Source organism: Tachysurus fulvidraco, chromosome 9 (genome assembly GCF_022655615.1).
Source record: "Tachysurus fulvidraco isolate hzauxx_2018 chromosome 9, HZAU_PFXX_2.0, whole genome shotgun sequence".
NCBI lineage: Eukaryota > Metazoa > Chordata > Actinopteri > Siluriformes > Bagridae > Tachysurus > Tachysurus fulvidraco.
Window position 1 is genome coordinate 11,052,657 of NC_062526.1, and position 18,397 is coordinate 11,071,053.

Below are 18,397 nucleotides of genomic sequence, written 5' to 3' on the forward strand. Positions count from 1 at the left end.
AGGATTCTTTCTCTTTTTGCTGCAGAGAGCAAAAGAAAGCAACAAGAGTATCTTAAAAGCTACAGCTGTAAATGAGTGTGTGATTGCGTATTAATCTGTTAGAAAGTGGTGGTATGGACTGGGGAAGTGGGGGGCAGTTGGGAAGGGTGGATTGCGCAGATGGGGGCAGGGGAAATCAAAGGCGTTGAGGTCATCACAGGATGTTCGGCCCATAAATTACCAATAATATCTCCAGCTGTCTCTCTCTCTCTCTTATTTTTTGCATCTTTTGTTTCTCGCTCTCATTTTCCCACTTCTTTTAACTTATTTCTCTCATTCTCATTTCTTTGTCTTTCTTCCTCTTGCTCTTCTCCCTGTGATTTCTCTCTTGTCATCTTTTCTCTGTCTCACTCATTCCTTCTTGCTCTCTTTCTTTCTTTCCTCCTTTTTTCTTTTATTTCTCTCTCTCTCTCTCTCTCTCTCTCTCTCTCTCTCTCTCTCTCTCTCTCTCTCTCTCTCTCTCTAAAATACTAAATCAGTGACAGTACTTTTCATGAGAAATCCCAACTTTGTGGGTGGAGGAGACAGTAAAGTTAAAATTTTGACATAATAAAAATGAGCTCATTAGTTGAAATCCTGCAGGTTAATAAATAACAACTAATACACCAAATAGACTTCTTTTTGGATTCATCCTCCATCTTCATCTCCAGTCTTGTTCTCGTGTCTCTTTTCCAGATGGCGCTCAGTGCTCAGATGGGGAAATGCTCGCTGGACAGTACCTCATTAATCAGTAGTGATCCGGAGAAACGTTCCCCGAAAACACACACCGAGGCTAATGCCGTTATTGTACAGGTACAGTGACTCGTGACAAACACAGACGTGTTCATCCTGTAACTGTGTTTATGAGCACAAAGATATTCCTCAGATGGGGAATAAATTCCTTCTGATCGCAGATTAGTCAAATAATCTAAACCAAATATGTGCTGTACAAGTGATGGGCAGCCTTTAGTGTCAATATTTCCATATACTATACAACCAGATGCTCCAGTGGCCTCTGAGAGTGTAACAAGTAGCTAATGTACAGTAAGTTCAGTAAGTGTTCGGTAACACAACTGTTAAAATACAAGCATGTTATTAAGCATTTTATTCATATTTTATATATATTCAACTATATATTATTATACAATTAGAACCTGTAGTCATTTTCAGTACTTCTAAGAGTCTAAAGCTTTTTGCCTTGGTCTTAGCTTCGTTCAAATTTATGCGCACTTGACTTTTATTGCAGAGACTAGAAAAGGAAAATGCCAAGCTGAAAACGCAGTATGAAGAACTGAGGTAACAGATGGAATTTTGTATTTGCTTTCCTCAAAGCCTGTCAGTTCGTTATATAAAGTGCTTCTCTGAGAACAGTTGTTCAGATTCTTCTTCCTGCCTGGCACCACCATCTGCCTCTGTGTTCAGGTGTCAGTACGTGCAGCTCCTAGAGGAGGCCAAGGAGGAGAAGTTTGATGAGAGGAGAGTCAATCTGCTCAAGGCTCAGGTCATGCAGCTGGAACGACAGGTATCAAAGCTTTTTTTTTTTACTAATGATTACAGTATGTTTGCAGTTTCATGGCGAAGTGAAGCCTCATACAGAGCACACATAAAATACATAAAAACATGATTATAAAATGATGTTATCTCTTGCCTATTCTCTCTGGATACTGATGTGGTACTTTCAAGGCTATATGTTCACCTTTGGTATGTAAATATTATTTTTACCCAAAATATGACTTGGATCTTTGTTCATACATTGTGATTTTTATCACTGTCAGCCAGTGTACTATAAAGTCCCCAGTAGGTCTTCTTACAACTGGTTGCCATAGTAATAACGTTTATCAGCGTGTGGCGCAACTAGCATTCCACTTGACAACAAATCATTTTTCTTGCTTTTCACTATTTTTTTCTTTCATTCTGGAGAGACTAACCCAAGGGTTTTCTATTTTTCCACTAAAGAACCCTTGATTTTTCTTGATGAGAGAAAACCTGTGTGGATACAGGCATGTCGTTTATTATTTCACACCTTATACTTTCCTCTACGGAACATGCTGTAAACATTTCCATGTTTTTCATACATGCATTATGTTATACCCTATGTACTGGACACATACATGCATTATGTTATACCCTATGTACTGGACACATACATGCATTATGTTATACCCTATGTACTGGACACATAAATGCATTATGTTATACCCTATGTACTGGACACATACATGCATTATGTTATACCCTATGTACTGGACACATAAATGCATTATGTTATACCCTATGTACTGGACACATACATGCATTATGTTATACCCTATGTACTGGACACATACATGCATTATGTTATACCCTATGTAGTGGACACATAAATGCATTATGTTATACCCTATGTACTGGACACATAAATGCATTATGTTATACCCTATGTACTGGACACATACATGCATTATGTTATACCCTATGTACTGGACACATAAATGCATTATGTTATACCCTATGTACTGGACACATACATGCATTATGTTATACCCTATGTAGTGGACACAGACTTGCATTATGTTATACCCTATGTACTGGACACATAAATGCATTATGTTATACCCTATGTACTGGACACATAAATGCATTATGTTATACCCTATGTACTGGACACATAAATGCATTATGTTATACCCTATGTACTGGACACATACATGCATTATGTTATACCCTATGTACTGGACACATACATGCATTATGTTATACCCTATGTAGTGGACATATACTGTACATGCATTATGTTATACCCTATGTAGTGGACATATACTGTACATGCATTATGTTATACCCTATGTAGTGGACACATACGTGCATTATGTTATACCCTATGTAGTGGACACGTACATGCATTATGTTATACCCTATGTAGTGGACACATACATGCATTATGTTATACCCTATGTAGGGGACATATACTGTACATGCATTATGTTATACCCTATGTAGTGGACATATACTGTACATGCATTATGTTATACCCTATGTAGTGGACACATACATGCATTATGTTATACCCTGTGTAGTGGACACATACATGCATTATGTTATACCCTATGTAGTGGACACATACATGCATTATGTTATACCCTATGTAGTGGACATATACTGTACATGCATTATGTTATACCCTATGTAGTGGACATATACTGTACATGCATTATGTTATACCCTATGTAGTGGACACATACATGCATTATGTTATACCCTATGTAGTGGACATATACTGTACATGCATTATGTTATACCCTATGTACTGGACACATACATGCATTATGTTATACCCTATGTACTGGACACATACATGCATTATGTTATACCCTATGTAGTGGACACATACATGCATTATGTTATACCCTATGTAGTGGACATATACTGTACATGCATTATGTTATACCCTATGTAGTGGACACATACGTGCATTATGTTATACCCTATGTAGTGGACACGTACATGCATTATGTTATACCCTATGTAGTGGACACATACATGCATTATGTTATACCCTATGTAGGGGACATATACTGTACATGCATTATGTTATACCCTATGTAGTGGACATATACTGTACATGCATTATGTTATACCCTATGTAGTGGACACATACATGCATTATGTTATACCCTGTGTAGTGGACACATACATGCATTATGTTATACCCTATGTAGTGGACACATACATGCATTATGTTATACCCTATGTAGTGGACATATACTGTACATGCATTATGTTATACCCTATGTAGTGGACATATACTGTACATGCATTATGTTATACCCTATGTAGTGGACACATACATGCATTATGTTATACCCTATGTAGTGGACATATACTGTACATGCATTATGTTATACCCTATGTACTGGACACATACATGCATTATGTTATACCCTATGTACTGGACACATACATGCATTATGTTATACCCTATGTAGTGGACACATACATGCATTATGTTATACCCTATGTAGTGGACATATACTGTACATGCATTATGTTATACCCTATGTAGTGGACACATACGTGCATTATGTTATACCCTATGTAGTGGACACGTACATGCATTATGTTATACCCTATGTAGTGGACACATACATGCATTATGTTATACCCTATGTAGTGGACATATACTGTACATGCATTATGTTATACCCTATGTAGTGGACATATACTGTACATGCATTATGTTATACCCTATGTAGTGGACACATACATGCATTATGTTATACCCTATGTACTGGACACATAAATGCATTATGTTATACCCTATGTACTGGACACATACATGCATTATGTTATACCCTATGTACTGGACACATACATGCATTATGTTATACCCTATGTACTGGACACATAAATGCATTATGTTATACCCTATGTACTGGACACATAAATGCATTATGTTATACCCTATGTACTGGACACATAAATGCATTATGTTATACCCTATGTAGTGGACACATACATGCATTATGTTATACCCTATGTAGTGGACACATACATGCATTATGTTATACCCTATGTAGTGGACATATACTGTACATGCATTATGTTATACCCTATGTAGTGGACATATACTGTACATGCATTATGTTATACCCTATGTAGTGGACACATACGTGCATTATGTTATACCCTATGTAGTGGACACGTACATGCATTATGTTATACCCTATGTAGTGGACACATACATGCATTATGTTATACCCTATGTAGTGGACATATACTGTACATGCATTATGTTATACCCTATGTAGTGGACATATACTGTACATGCATTATGTTATACCCTATGTAGTGGACACATACATGCATTATGTTATACCCTATGTAGTGGACACATACATGCATTATGTTATACCCTATGTAGTGGACACATACATGCATTATGTTATACCCTATGTAGTGGACATATACTGTACATGCATTATGTTATACCCTATGTAGTGGACATATACTGTACATGCATTATGTTATACCCTATGTAGTGGACACATACATGCATTATGTTATACCCTATGTAGTGGACATATACTGTACATGCATTATGTTATACCCTATGTACTGGACACATACATGCATTATGTTATACCCTATGTACTGGACACATACATGCATTATGTTATACCCTATGTAGTGGACACATACATGCATTATGTTATACCCTATGTAGTGGACATATACTGTACATGCATTATGTTATACCCTATGTAGTGGACATATACTGTACATGCATTATGTTATACCTTATGTAGTGGACACGTACATGCATTATGTTATACCCTATGTAGTGGACACATACATGCATTATGTTATACCCTATGTAGTGGACATATACTGTACATGCATTATGTTATACCCTATGTAGTGGACATATACTGTACATGCATTATGTTATACCCTATGTAGTGGACACATACATGCATTATGTTATACCCTATGTACTGGACACATAAATGCATTATGTTATACCCTATGTACTGGACACATACATGCATTATGTTATACCCTATGTACTGGACACATACATGCATTATGTTATACCCTATGTACTGGACACATAAATGCATTATGTTATACCCTATGTACTGGACACATAAATGCATTATGTTATACCCTATGTACTGGACACATAAATGCATTATGTTATACCCTATGTAGTGGACACATACATGCATTATGTTATACCCTATGTAGTGGACACATACATGCATTATGTTATACCCTATGTAGTGGACATATACTGTACATGCATTATGTTATACCCTATGTAGTGGACATATACTGTACATGCATTATGTTATACCCTATGTAGTGGACACATACGTGCATTATGTTATACCCTATGTAGTGGACACGTACATGCATTATGTTATACCCTATGTAGTGGACACATACATGCATTATGTTATACCCTATGTAGTGGACATATACTGTACATGCATTATGTTATACCCTATGTAGTGGACATATACTGTACATGCATTATGTTATACCCTATGTAGTGGACACATACATGCATTATGTTATACCCTATGTAGTGGACACATACATGCATTATGTTATACCCTATGTAGTGGACACATACATGCATTATGTTATACCCTATGTAGTGGACATATACTGTACATGCATTATGTTATACCCTATGTAGTGGACATATACTGTACATGCATTATGTTATACCCTATGTAGTGGACACATACATGCATTATGTTATACCCTATGTAGTGGACATATACTGTACATGCATTATGTTATACCCTATGTACTGGACACATACATGCATTATGTTATACCCTATGTACTGGACACATACATGCATTATGTTATACCCTATGTAGTGGACACATACATGCATTATGTTATACCCTATGTAGTGGACATATACTGTACATGCATTATGTTATACCCTATGTAGTGGACATATACTGTACATGCATTATGTTATACCTTATGTAGTGGACACATACGTGCATTATGTTATACCCTATGTAGTGGACACGTACATGCATTATGTTATACCCTATGTAGTGGACACATACATGCATTATGTTATACCCTATGTAGTGGACATATACTGTACATGCATTATGTTATACCCTATGTAGTGGACATATACTGTACATGCATTATGTTATACCCTATGTAGTGGACACATACATGCATTATGTTATACCCTATGTAGTGGACATATACTGTACATGCATTATGTTATACCCTATGTAGTGGACATATACTGTACATGCATTATGTTATACCCTATGTAGTGGACACATACGTGCATTACAGTATGTTATACCCTATGTAGTGGACACGTACATGCATTATATTATACCCTATGTAGTGGACACATACGTGCATTATGTTATACCCTATGTAGTGGACACATATATGCATTATGTTATACCCTATGTAGTGGACACGTACATGAAATTACAGTATGTTATACCCTATGTAGTGAACACGTACATGCATTACGTTATACTCTATGTAGTGGACATATACATGCATTATGTTATACCCTATGTAGTGGGCACATACATGCATTATGTTATACCCTATGTATTGGACACATACATGCATTATGTTATACCCTATGTAGTGGACACGTACATGCATTATGTTATACCCTATGTAGTGGACATATACTGTACAGGCATTATGTTACACCCTATGTAGTGGACACATACATGCATTATGTTATACCCTATGTAGTGTACATATACATGCATTATGTTATACCCTATGTATTGAGCACATACTTGCATTATGGTGTGCCTTATGCAGTGTTCAAGAAACTGACACAATGTTGGTATCCTGTGGATTATCCAATATGGACACCTTGTAGCTCTACAGCTGATGTTCACTGATGTGTCTATAGGGATATGTGTCAAGAGTGCTTAATATTCAAATTCACTTGAATGCTTAATCTTATACAAGTATTTTAAAAGTAGATTCTCTAGATAGTTCTTTGACTCTTTCAGCTGTTGGAGTAAGTAGATAAGCACCTGCTTAATTAGTAATATAAATGTGAATCAGACCCGATCTACTGTCATCATTTTCACTCTTTATTGTGTTAATATTTATGCATTCTGCACTCGTCCTGATTGCTTTGCAGGTGATTTTGCTGTCTGAGGGCTTGAGCTCACAGGTCTGCCGCAGTCAGGATGTGGAGAAGGCCCTTGATCCTCTAACACAGAGATTAAGGTATGCTTACTGAGTGGCAAGGCTACAATTCAGTGACCTGACTACAAATAATTTGTCCATCCTCTGGGCAGGTTACCATAGAAGCAGAGCTATTTGATTTAGACATGAATAAAATTTTCAGCAACATTTCAGTCCAACCTGAAAGAAAAAAAACTGACATTGGCATTTTCCTTAGAAAGGTGTGAAATTCCTAAAACAGGTCCAGGCAGTAGTGGGAGGTATGAAGGATGATCTGGTGTCTCTGCTATGATTCTTCTTACTGTATCGTTATATGTGTAACTTTATACTGGTATGGAACCTGAGAAAACATATTACACATAATCTATATTGGATATATAGTGACAGAGAAAAAGACTGAGTGATGGTCAGAACATGGGTTTATATTGCAGCATGCACACTGGTTGTGCGTGACAACAAGCACGCAGAACGACGTCACTCAAATGATCTCTGGATTTCAGAGATTTCTTTATACTTATCTTCTCTCACCTCCAAACCACTGTTATTGACCACTCTGTAATTGAACAGATTTTCCTTGCTCACGTGTAAAAAAACAAAAACAAAAAAAAAAACAACCATCATATCATGTTTGGCATGTTTTTCTTTAATAACTTTTATTATTACTAAAAATGCTGAACATGATTTGAATGCGTTTATAAAAATAAAATCTGCTATTTATTGCTGTAAGCCATAATAAGTGTTCATTCATGGTTTGATATGGAGTAGATCCTGATGTGGCCTTTTGCTGTTATAGCTCATGCAGCAGTTTTTAAAATACTCAAACCAGCTGATTTATCATCAGCAACCATGCCACTGTCAATGTCACTGAGATGAGTTTTTTACCCCAATCCTGGGGTTTGATGGGAACATTACCTAATGCGCCTGATTTGTATCTGTCTGATTGTATGCATTATGCTCCTGACAAATAATTGAATGATACTGATTGGATAATTACTGTACATGTATGCACAGCTGTTCCTATTAAGGTGACTGGTAAGTGTAAATGTTGTTCAAGAGGTAACCAAACCAAAGAATACACAAAATGTCACTCAGTACAGAGTACAATACAGTCCTGTTTATTGAATACGTATCACATTAGCCATACTAGGAACCATTGCCACCCTTTGAGACTGTAGATTCCTTCCATGTACATTTTACTAGGGAATAGTGGTTATTTATCACATCTGCTTTACACTGCGAGGATTAGTGGCTTGATTCCTCTTCACACCATGTTTTATAGGTTTCCTCCAGTTCCCTACTCCAGTCCAAAGACATGCATTGAAGCCTGAAGCCTCTCCATATATAATGTTACACCATCTAATATTTTATTTTTATTTTTGTTTTGTAAGCACACCATAGCTCTATTCTCATCTTGATTTCTGCCCACTTACATGTGCACCTGCTCTGCATCATTGCCACAGCAGAAAGCTCTACAGCCCAGAGACTCTGTTTAATCCATTTTACTAATCTCAGCTCAGCTCAGACTATACAGATCCCACCCAGACTAAATATCCAGCCCCCCTCAGATCAGTTAAAGAAATCAGGCCAGTGTAAGTCTCTGGATCCGTAGAGCAGGGGTTGAAGGGATGCAGTGCAGTTATTCAGTTCAGCTTGCCGCCTCTAAGTGCCTGTTATTGGGGCTTCTGATCCAATAAAGGCCAGGATTATGGCACTTTGCTCTCACATAATTTCATTGGGTTACACCCCGCAAAAGCACAGTCGCATCTCCTCTCTCTGCTGACAGCTTGACGATCAGCAGAAACAAGCCAAGAAATGGGCTGGCCTCTATAAACAGAACACAAGCATATGACACCGTCTTGGCTGTCAAGTCTGTCATTTTGACATGGCTGACACGCTACGTCGAGGAGTTTGATCGTTCTTTATGAGTCGGCTGAGATGAATTTTCTCTCTGTCCCCGCAGAGAGCACAGGCTGTCATAGTGATGACACTCCAGGGTTAATGATATTATCTTTCATTTACCAGCTGTAATATATCTTTATTACTGGCAATTAAAGAACTAATTAAACATTTGTTTGTGCTCAGATCGCTGATGCGCCCCGAAAATCCTGCTGCTGATGTGCTGATCACTCGGACAGAGCTTTTACAGCTTTTGGAAAGGTGTGAGGATGTGAGACAGAAGCTGCACAGAAATAATAAGGTAAAGTATGTTAGGAATCAAACACGTCGGAGCATGTGTAGGAAAATAAACAATTATGGGATGGGGTGATGAGATGTGATGTGATGTGGGTCCACAAGAAGCAGGGTTATTGTTACTTGTTATTATTGACCTTTAACAGCACTTCCTGAAGTGTTATATTCTGTCGATACCAATAGCAGGTACTTTTTTATGTTAACAAATGGTACATTGCACTTTTAGTGAATTTGTAGTTGTGGAATGTCTGTAAAACAAGTTAGTTCCTGTTTGCACTTATGTTAAAGCAGATGTAAACAGTCATTCCCTCACCCGCCTCTTCTTTTTTCTTTTTCTTAAAGTTAAAAAAGCAACAACAAAACACAGCTGGTCATGTAACTGGAAACTGGGATAAAAGCCTAAAAACCTTTGGAAAAACCTACCGATTATTATTTTGTATATACAGAACACCTGAAAACGATAACATTTTTTAAAAAAAATAACTGTCTCCTAATTGAACACCTTAAAATATCAGTGACATTTTTTTTATTTGTTTATTTACCATCAATATATTTTACGATTAATTACCAACTGCAGTGTATGTGCTATTTTTGTTCTATCATGTCCTGTCAACAATTATCCCTGACTGTCAGGATTGGTTCTACTGTTTTGTTATGGTTGCTATGGTGATAAAGTTTTTCAACCCTCCAATCAATGAGCTCTGAATTCAAATAAACATCAAATTATTTCTCAAAGCATGCAAGCTTTAGGACCTGCAGACATTGAGCATGTGTTTGAGCACGAGTGAGAGCACCATGTGCAGTGTGTGTTTCGGGAAGGACAATATCATTGCAGGTTTGTTTTCACTCAAATGAATTCCTCCTGAGCTGTGGATTGATCAGATAATCTGCAGTATGTGAAATCTTTGTGAACATTTGACACTGATTAGTGGTTAGGGGGAAGCCTTTCTGTCAAAGCTGCTTGTTTTGAAATTCCTTTTTACTCCATTTGGCTGGAAGTCCTTCAGTGTTACCTGCAGACACAACATGCTGTTCTGTTAAACCTGACATAGGAACTAGCATCACTGAGCTTGGAGTCATGAAAGAAACTCCACATGATGGTTTTTACCTGGACCAAACAAGTGAATAAAAAGTGCTTGTGTGGCATTTGAAATGTTATAATTCAATTTTGGGATAAAAAAAACAACAAAAACTTATCACTGTTTATATTCTAAAATGATCGAATAATTCTGAAAAATCAGAATGTTCAATCTCACCCAAAATCATACCTTACCTACCATGCTATTCATCAATATACAAGCCAATAATAGTGTCTATAAGATTTAGTCCTCACTTTAAGTCTACCTAAAGAGAATGATGCAGCGGTGCTTTAGTACTTGAGCCCATTCAGCCATGCCACAACTTTCATCCTGATACCACAGTGTACAACTTCGTCTAGTCGAGCTGAGTCTATCCTGCAATGTAGCACTGTGTCATATACTGTACCTGCATTGTGTTGTGGAACTTTGGGTGTGAAGTTTGTTGTTTGCATTCCATTGACGATTTAACTGAACATTTCATTAGCATGATCTTGAACGTTGTCAGAAAATGACGAATGAGAGAATTTGCTTGTGGACCAACCAAGAAATCACTGAAAACACTGAAATAACTAAGCACATTGCAAACTATACATTTTTTAATGCATCCCATTTATTATGTGTCAGGGTGAAGTTTCTCTTTTCACACCCCTTTCTAGACTAGAAGAAAGACTACTGAACAACCAGAGGCCTTGAATAAACATTTTTTTATTTCATGTTTAAATGAGCTTTATGGTAGAGGCGATGAATTAATCTTCATTAAATCCTCATTACTGCATATAATATAGAAAAATCTCACCTAACATACAGTCTAATGAGGTGTTTACTTGATTACCAGTAATCATAAAACTATAATCCTGTTTTAAACATCAAATATTCTTACTGCTTCTGAATCGTCAACACAGACAGAGGAAAAGGTCCTGCAGCCGATTTCATCAGTGTATCAGTGATGGAACCTGATATAGCAAGTATCTCTCGTCTACAGATCTATCATCTGAGAACATAACCTCATCATCATGACTTCTCTACCACCATCGACGGATCTCCTGCCACCGGGAGTGGTGCGTAGCCAAGAGACGGAGATTTGTTCTCCTGACTGATCTAGAACACGTTCATCATCTGCTATCTGGCCTCTCCAGTGTCTTTCCCATCACTTTCTTTTGTCAAGCATACACCAAAATACAATGTCTATCTTTCTTGCTCTCCTGCTCCCTCTCTCCCCAGATAATAACATGCCACAATGATAGAAAGTCCTGTTAAATAATAGGCATGGTGTTATTACATGCTCTGTCATTTATGTGCTTCAAGGGAGGATATTCTGTATACCTGTCAGGATGAAAGAATGGCAGCAGCTCAATACCCAAGAGGTTTCCCTTTCTTTCTTTCTTTCTTTCTTTCTTTCTCTCTCTCTCTCTCTCTCTCTCTCTCTCTCTCCCCCCCCCCCCCCGAACATTTCATAGAAGCAACTTGTCAGCTGAGATGTACTTCGTGTCCTCGCTCTCCCACTTCTTTTATTGTTGTGCTTTCCATTCTGTTCCCGGTGGGACTGTACAGACACAGAGAGCGCTTGCAAATAAAAGAGAACCGTGAGCTTTTTAATGTCCTGGTCGTTCACCTGGAAACGGTTAGCTAGAGCAAAAGCATGTTTGCTTAGCACTGTTTGTTTATGCAGTTCTTTTGAGGTGTGTGTGTGTGTGTGTGTGTGTGTGTGTGTGTGTGTGCTTTGAGGCGCCATATTGCTCACATTGAGCTGATTTAGACTAATCAGTATTGTTTATGGCTTTGTTAACTGAACAGGTGAGGAGAAAGAATGAGGCTTTTAACGACATAAGGTGCTCATTTTTAGAAGGAGAGCACGAGTGCTACTTGTTGCTCTCATACTTGTATAAAAACCTTAGATCAATATCCTGAGAAAACTCTGATACTTTATCTTCACCCTGTTTCAATATTTCAGTACGTAATTATCAATACATACAGTAACTATAACAAATATAACATGTTTCGAACCCATTTCTGCTTTCAGAGATGAGCGAAGATTATCTCATGTTGAGAGCCAACAGTGTACAGACTCATTTTAGATCAGAATGTTGGTGTAACAGAATGCCAGTGTACTGGTAAAAAGGGTTTTGGTCACATTTTTAAGGTTAAACCATGAAAGCAAACTAAAAACTGAAGGAAAACCGATGCTTTGGAGCGAGATGTGTTGAGCAAAGCGTACAGATAAGGAAGTATGAGAGCTGTACAAGCTAAAAGACTAAAGCACTGCTGCATCAGTCTCTAAATCCCAGCGGTGCCACTATAAGCAGGCAGTCGAACGATGCCATCAAAATAAATCAACCTGTAGATGAAAACTCAAGAAATATAATTAAAGTTTGATATTCAAGGGCGACTAAGATCAGTGGAGCATTTTAATAGTTGTCTGCTTGTGATTTATTCAGCTGTACATGCTCTATGAAAGCTTTTTTTTTTCACTCCGTACTCCCTCGAACGTGGTTTCAGAGTCATTTGTTCCCCTATTAAGGCTGAACAGGTTGAATGGCTGTTAAGCAGAGCTTTCACGATCTCCTGCGTAATTGAAGTAATTACAGGTTCCAGCTGCTGCGTGTTGCACCATAAACATTGTTACAAGGAGAATTAGCGAAGCACTCGATCCAGTGAAGGCAACTGCATCCCTGAATCCTAATGCGCTCTTACCACAGATTACAACTCAGAGTCATGAAGCTTCCTTTCACCTTTTTTTTTAAAAAAAACATTATTGTGCTGCATTTACACGGCGAGGTGAATTTGTCACTTATTTGATGGTAAAACGCTTCCAGTTGCATCTCCTCGCTCAGCTGTCTTAGACGGTGATTACGGACGTGAAAGGAAAAATCAGCTCATGAAAAACACTTCCAGCCTGGAAATTGTATCCAATTTAGTCGTTTTCTTTAATTGAATTTGTAATCTCGTCAAGATGCTAAATCCACTGATTTAAACGAACTCCTGTTTGTGGTTTGCTGGTGCATGATGACAATTTTTGTGTGTGAGAGAGAGCTCATGATTGCAGGTTTGTTTAGAGAAAATTGCAGTACATTCCTAATTACAAGCCTGTGAAACACACTGTTTACCTAACACAAATATAAATGACACAAAAACACGCAACCTTTTATAAAAGGATTCTGTAAAAGTCACGTTGTATGTTTTAAGGCATTAGTTGAACTGCAGGTAGAATAAATACACTATGTTTAGATTCCTGTAGCTTAAGATTCATTGTATTATTTATAAAAAGACAGAAAAGTCTCAGAATTACAAAAAAACAAAAACAAAAAACAATTTAATGTTCTAATCTGCCTATTCTAAAAGTCTGAGCTTCATTTAAACTTCTCAAGAGAAGAGTTTAAAGGGTGAAATGTGTCTTTTAAAGATCTTTCTTCCCCCCAAAAGTGTTGCTTGCCTGATTAATAATTCCTTGCAGCATTTGGCCACATTTTCAAGGTTAAACTATGAAACTAAACTTAAAAAAAAACAGAATTGACAAAATTGAAAAGAAAAAAAAAAAATCTCCAAGATCTATAAACCGTGTGAAGTAATGATGGACTCAAGGATGCAAGCTTAATTTCAAACACTGTCTTTGAAGCGTTGAATATATTACTGTTTGTTCTTATGGCACATGAATAACTGGATGAATGAATGAATTCATTTGTATTTAAGTAGGTTTGATTAAAAAAAAAAAAACACCTGGCTTTTGTGATCTGTGTAATAAATTTGAAGCACAACTCTCTTCAGTTTCACATCTAGGATTTTGTGCACATGACTTGCTTGCTACAGTTCATGACAAGCTAATGTGTATTAATAGTACAGCTAATGACAACTTAAAGCAGCATTCAGAATAAACACACATGCAATTCAACCATGTCACTTAACAGATCCGATGTGTAAATTTTGCCCCTGGTAGTGGCTACTTTTGCTTCTCACTGACTTTATCCGTGACTTTATTTGACCTATGAGTTACTGAACCACATCCTCCATTTTGGTCCTTTTTTTTTAATGCCCTTGTCACAGCTCAGGAGAACATTTTAAAATAAGATCTTGCCCATGGGACACCCCCCCCCCCCCCCCCAACAGCAAGGGCATGTTAAAAAGAGTACGGAATCTGGGTCTCCTCCTGAACCAAGAGAAAACAAGAAAGCAGGTCTGTGGTATCTAGGCTGTTCAACATCTGAAAAAAGTGCATTAGGAAATAATGAACTCGGCTCCGGATTCTTGGAAGGCAGACCACCCACAGCTGCTATTTATAAGATCATTCCAAACTCAAGTGATAAAAAGCATTTATTACAATTTCAGCATTCTGGAAATGAAACCGGCGACAGTGTCGATAAGTGTTAGTAACATCAGATGTTTGGTTCACACAGAAGCTATCTATCTTCTTCTTGAATCTTGAGTGCTCTCAAGTGATACAACAGAAAAAAAAATTCTCCCACAACCATCTGCAGCTCGATGCGAAATAAGCAGGAGAGATGGCATACTCAACCTCCCCTGTCAATCACAGCAACAGTAGCCAATCACAAGCATCTTTGAGCTCATGTATGCGGAAGTGTGTGTGTCAAGATGCCCTGTGCAGCAGGAGTTTTTTTTTTTAATGATACGTTTGGCTGGTTTCTCATATCTCAGAGGAAGCACGTGTTAGACTTCACCGTCCCCATTTGGTTGCTGCTGTGTGATAAAAGAGAGCCGGCTGGGGGGTGAGAAATGACCAAATTGGGGAGAAAATGCAGAGAAGTCCAGCAGTCTTGCTTCCTTGCTGTGAAGTGTTGAGCATTCATAGATTATGATATAATATATATTATTTTCTAAAAGCATTATTTAGTAAAAGCATCTCTCTGCTGTTTATTGTACTGTGTATTAATGTTTCACTTACAGACTTAAGTCTGTAAGTCTGTCACTTCACTTACAGACTCTGGGTTTTAATAAAACATTGCACTTTAGGGAGCTGTTTTCTTTTTTTTCTTCCTCATTTCCTTTGATTCATGCCAAAACTTAGAGCATCAGACCATTTTTTTTTATTTTGTACTTATCAGATGAGAGAAATGTCATCTTAAGTAAACTATTTAACAAGAGCAGTTTATCATCCTGGCCTTGAGGACGAGGGCGGATGTGTTTCATACAGCCTGAGTCTGAGGCCATATTTGGTGCGAGGGCTACGTCTGGGATTCTCATCAGCTCTGCATCTGGATATCATCATATTAGCGTTCCGCATTGTTAGACTTGCACCCTGCCTACGCAAAGCTGCTGCTGATGTGTATTAAGAAGGATGTCATGTATTAGATCTAGGAGGGGCATTTAAAAGCCTTGGGTATGATGGGCCTTATTGATGGCTGCAGGATGATATCAGAGGTCATGTTGCACAGTATGTGATCCCAGAACTGACCGTCTCATATAAACTCATGGGTGCTGCTTGAATTTCTGACGGAGAGGAAGAAAGGAATACTGAGCATAGGATGAACTGCGGCTGCCTAATTAAGGCAGACAGTCATCTGTTGCTTAAACTCCAGCACAAATCTTAAGAGATCGCCGTTGCTATGAAAAGAAGGCCACAATACAAGACAAAGAGCTCAGGGACCTTAGGTGAGGTATGAAGATAGCTTGAGAGATAGATGTGTACACCTACACAGCCACAGAAAGCCTGTCTTGTGTTGTGAAGTAGAAATGCGTTCTTGTGATAAGGCGCTGACCCCAGTGGGTGCAGGCCATCTGGATGGATTGCTGGCACTGAGCATCTGCAGAAGCCCTTATATGAGAGAGAGAGAGAGAGAGAGAGAGAGAGAGAGAGAGAGAGAGAGAGACTTGAGCTGAGTGCATGCTAGTCAGCACGGCTGTTCGGGGGCCGTGGCTGACACATGGATCACTGTAATTACTGGGCAGTCCAGGGCCGGTTATTAGTTTAGGGAATGTCAGGGGCGTATATCAAACCCAATTTGCTCTATAGCTTGAGAGGTCACCCATCTTCCTGTGCCTTTTTCCCTCCCTCAGAGACATAGGGCGGATAGCCTTCAGTACATACACACAAAAACAAAGACTACGCTGTGCACCTATCATACATAATTTATTAAACATTTTTTAACAACACTAATATGTGTTGTCCAACTGAGCAATATGACTTCGATGAAAAAACACAAAGATCGTCAAAGTCAATATAATGATCTCATGCTGGCAGTTGGTCTGTAATGTCTATCTGTTTGGATAGATTGATAGTTGGATGGATGGATAAATATTTCAAACATTCTTTCAGTCGTTCTATCTGTTGTTTTTTGTCCTCTCGTTCTATCTGTCCGTCGATGCTATAAACAGTCCCTTGAAGAAAACAGTCCCTGTGCAGAAACTGAACTCTCCTTTGTTGAAGGTTAAAGAAATAAATAGTTTTGTTTCTGTTAAGTCAGAGTACATTTTTAATCAGTTTATTATTCATTTTTTTAATTGTGTGGAGCAAACTGCACAAAATGACGTTAGCAAGTTTCTTGAATACAGGCAAACTTATCCAGTATGTCATTTAGATTGCAAGACAACAATGGTGAGATTATTAAACCTCTTTCTAGACATTTTTACTCATTTCAAGTTTGAAATAACCTTTGAAATTAATTTCTAGAAGGAAGCAAACTAATCTGGCAATAGAAGTAGAAAATGTAAGGGTGTAATAGTATAATTTGTATAAATGGTCAGCTTCATAATATTATGTTTGGTTATAATTGTCATCTTCAAATAGAAAGAAATTTGACTACATTTTCCTTTTTTTTTTTTTTTTGCCAAGCATCCACCATACACATGAATGTGAATTAGCAGTTACTATATAAACGTTCACGCATTCGAACGAATGCATTGTTATTGTCAGTGTTATAGAGAATTAAACAACAATTCATGACTGTTCAAATAAGAGAATTCAACATGTCAACAGATTCATATTTCTGCCCTCATATTATCAATAAGATGATCCCTGTACAGTCAGTGATTCCCCCAGCAGCATGATACCTGTGCTAACAGTTGACTGAACAGTTGTGTGCTTCCTCCTAAGCCTTCTCTCTTTGTCTTATCATGTACCTTTAAACCATCTGACCACTTTCTGACAGCTTTATGCTAATTCAGTGTCCTGGTCATGCCAGGTGTCAGGTGGCCTCAAAGATGGCAGTGGTGCTGCTGTCCCTGAGGAGGCTGATTGAATGTGTGATGGTTGTTCCAGAGTCTGGAACAAAATCCCAAAGGTGTGACTTGGGGCCAGGAAAAGGCTGGTGTCCTGAATTGTGTACCTATATTAGAGGAATGTAGCAGATGGTGGACTTGGCATGAGCACTTGAGCATAGGAACGACAAGCCTTCATTTAAATTACGCTCCACTGCCCATGCTATGAGGTTGAGCCCACCTGGCTGCTAAGTGAGCAGGAGATG

At 38.0% G+C, this 18,397-nt stretch overlaps 1 protein-coding gene across 3 annotated transcripts in view; it reads left to right on the forward strand.

Annotated features, from left to right (window-relative positions):
* LOC113637559 overlaps positions 1–18,397 on the forward strand; it is a 65,855-nt gene that overhangs the window by 8,285 nt on the left and 39,173 nt on the right. For all 3 annotated transcript variants that reach the window (XM_027138242.2, XM_027138241.2, XM_027138240.2), the window contains exons 2-6: positions 715–831; positions 1,265–1,314; positions 1,441–1,540; positions 7,670–7,758; positions 9,799–9,913. In XM_027138242.2, coding sequence (XP_026994043.2) covers positions 715–831; positions 1,265–1,314; positions 1,441–1,540; positions 7,670–7,758; positions 9,799–9,913 — 471 coding nt within the window. The remainder of the gene's footprint in view (positions 1–714; positions 832–1,264; positions 1,315–1,440; positions 1,541–7,669; positions 7,759–9,798; positions 9,914–18,397) is intronic.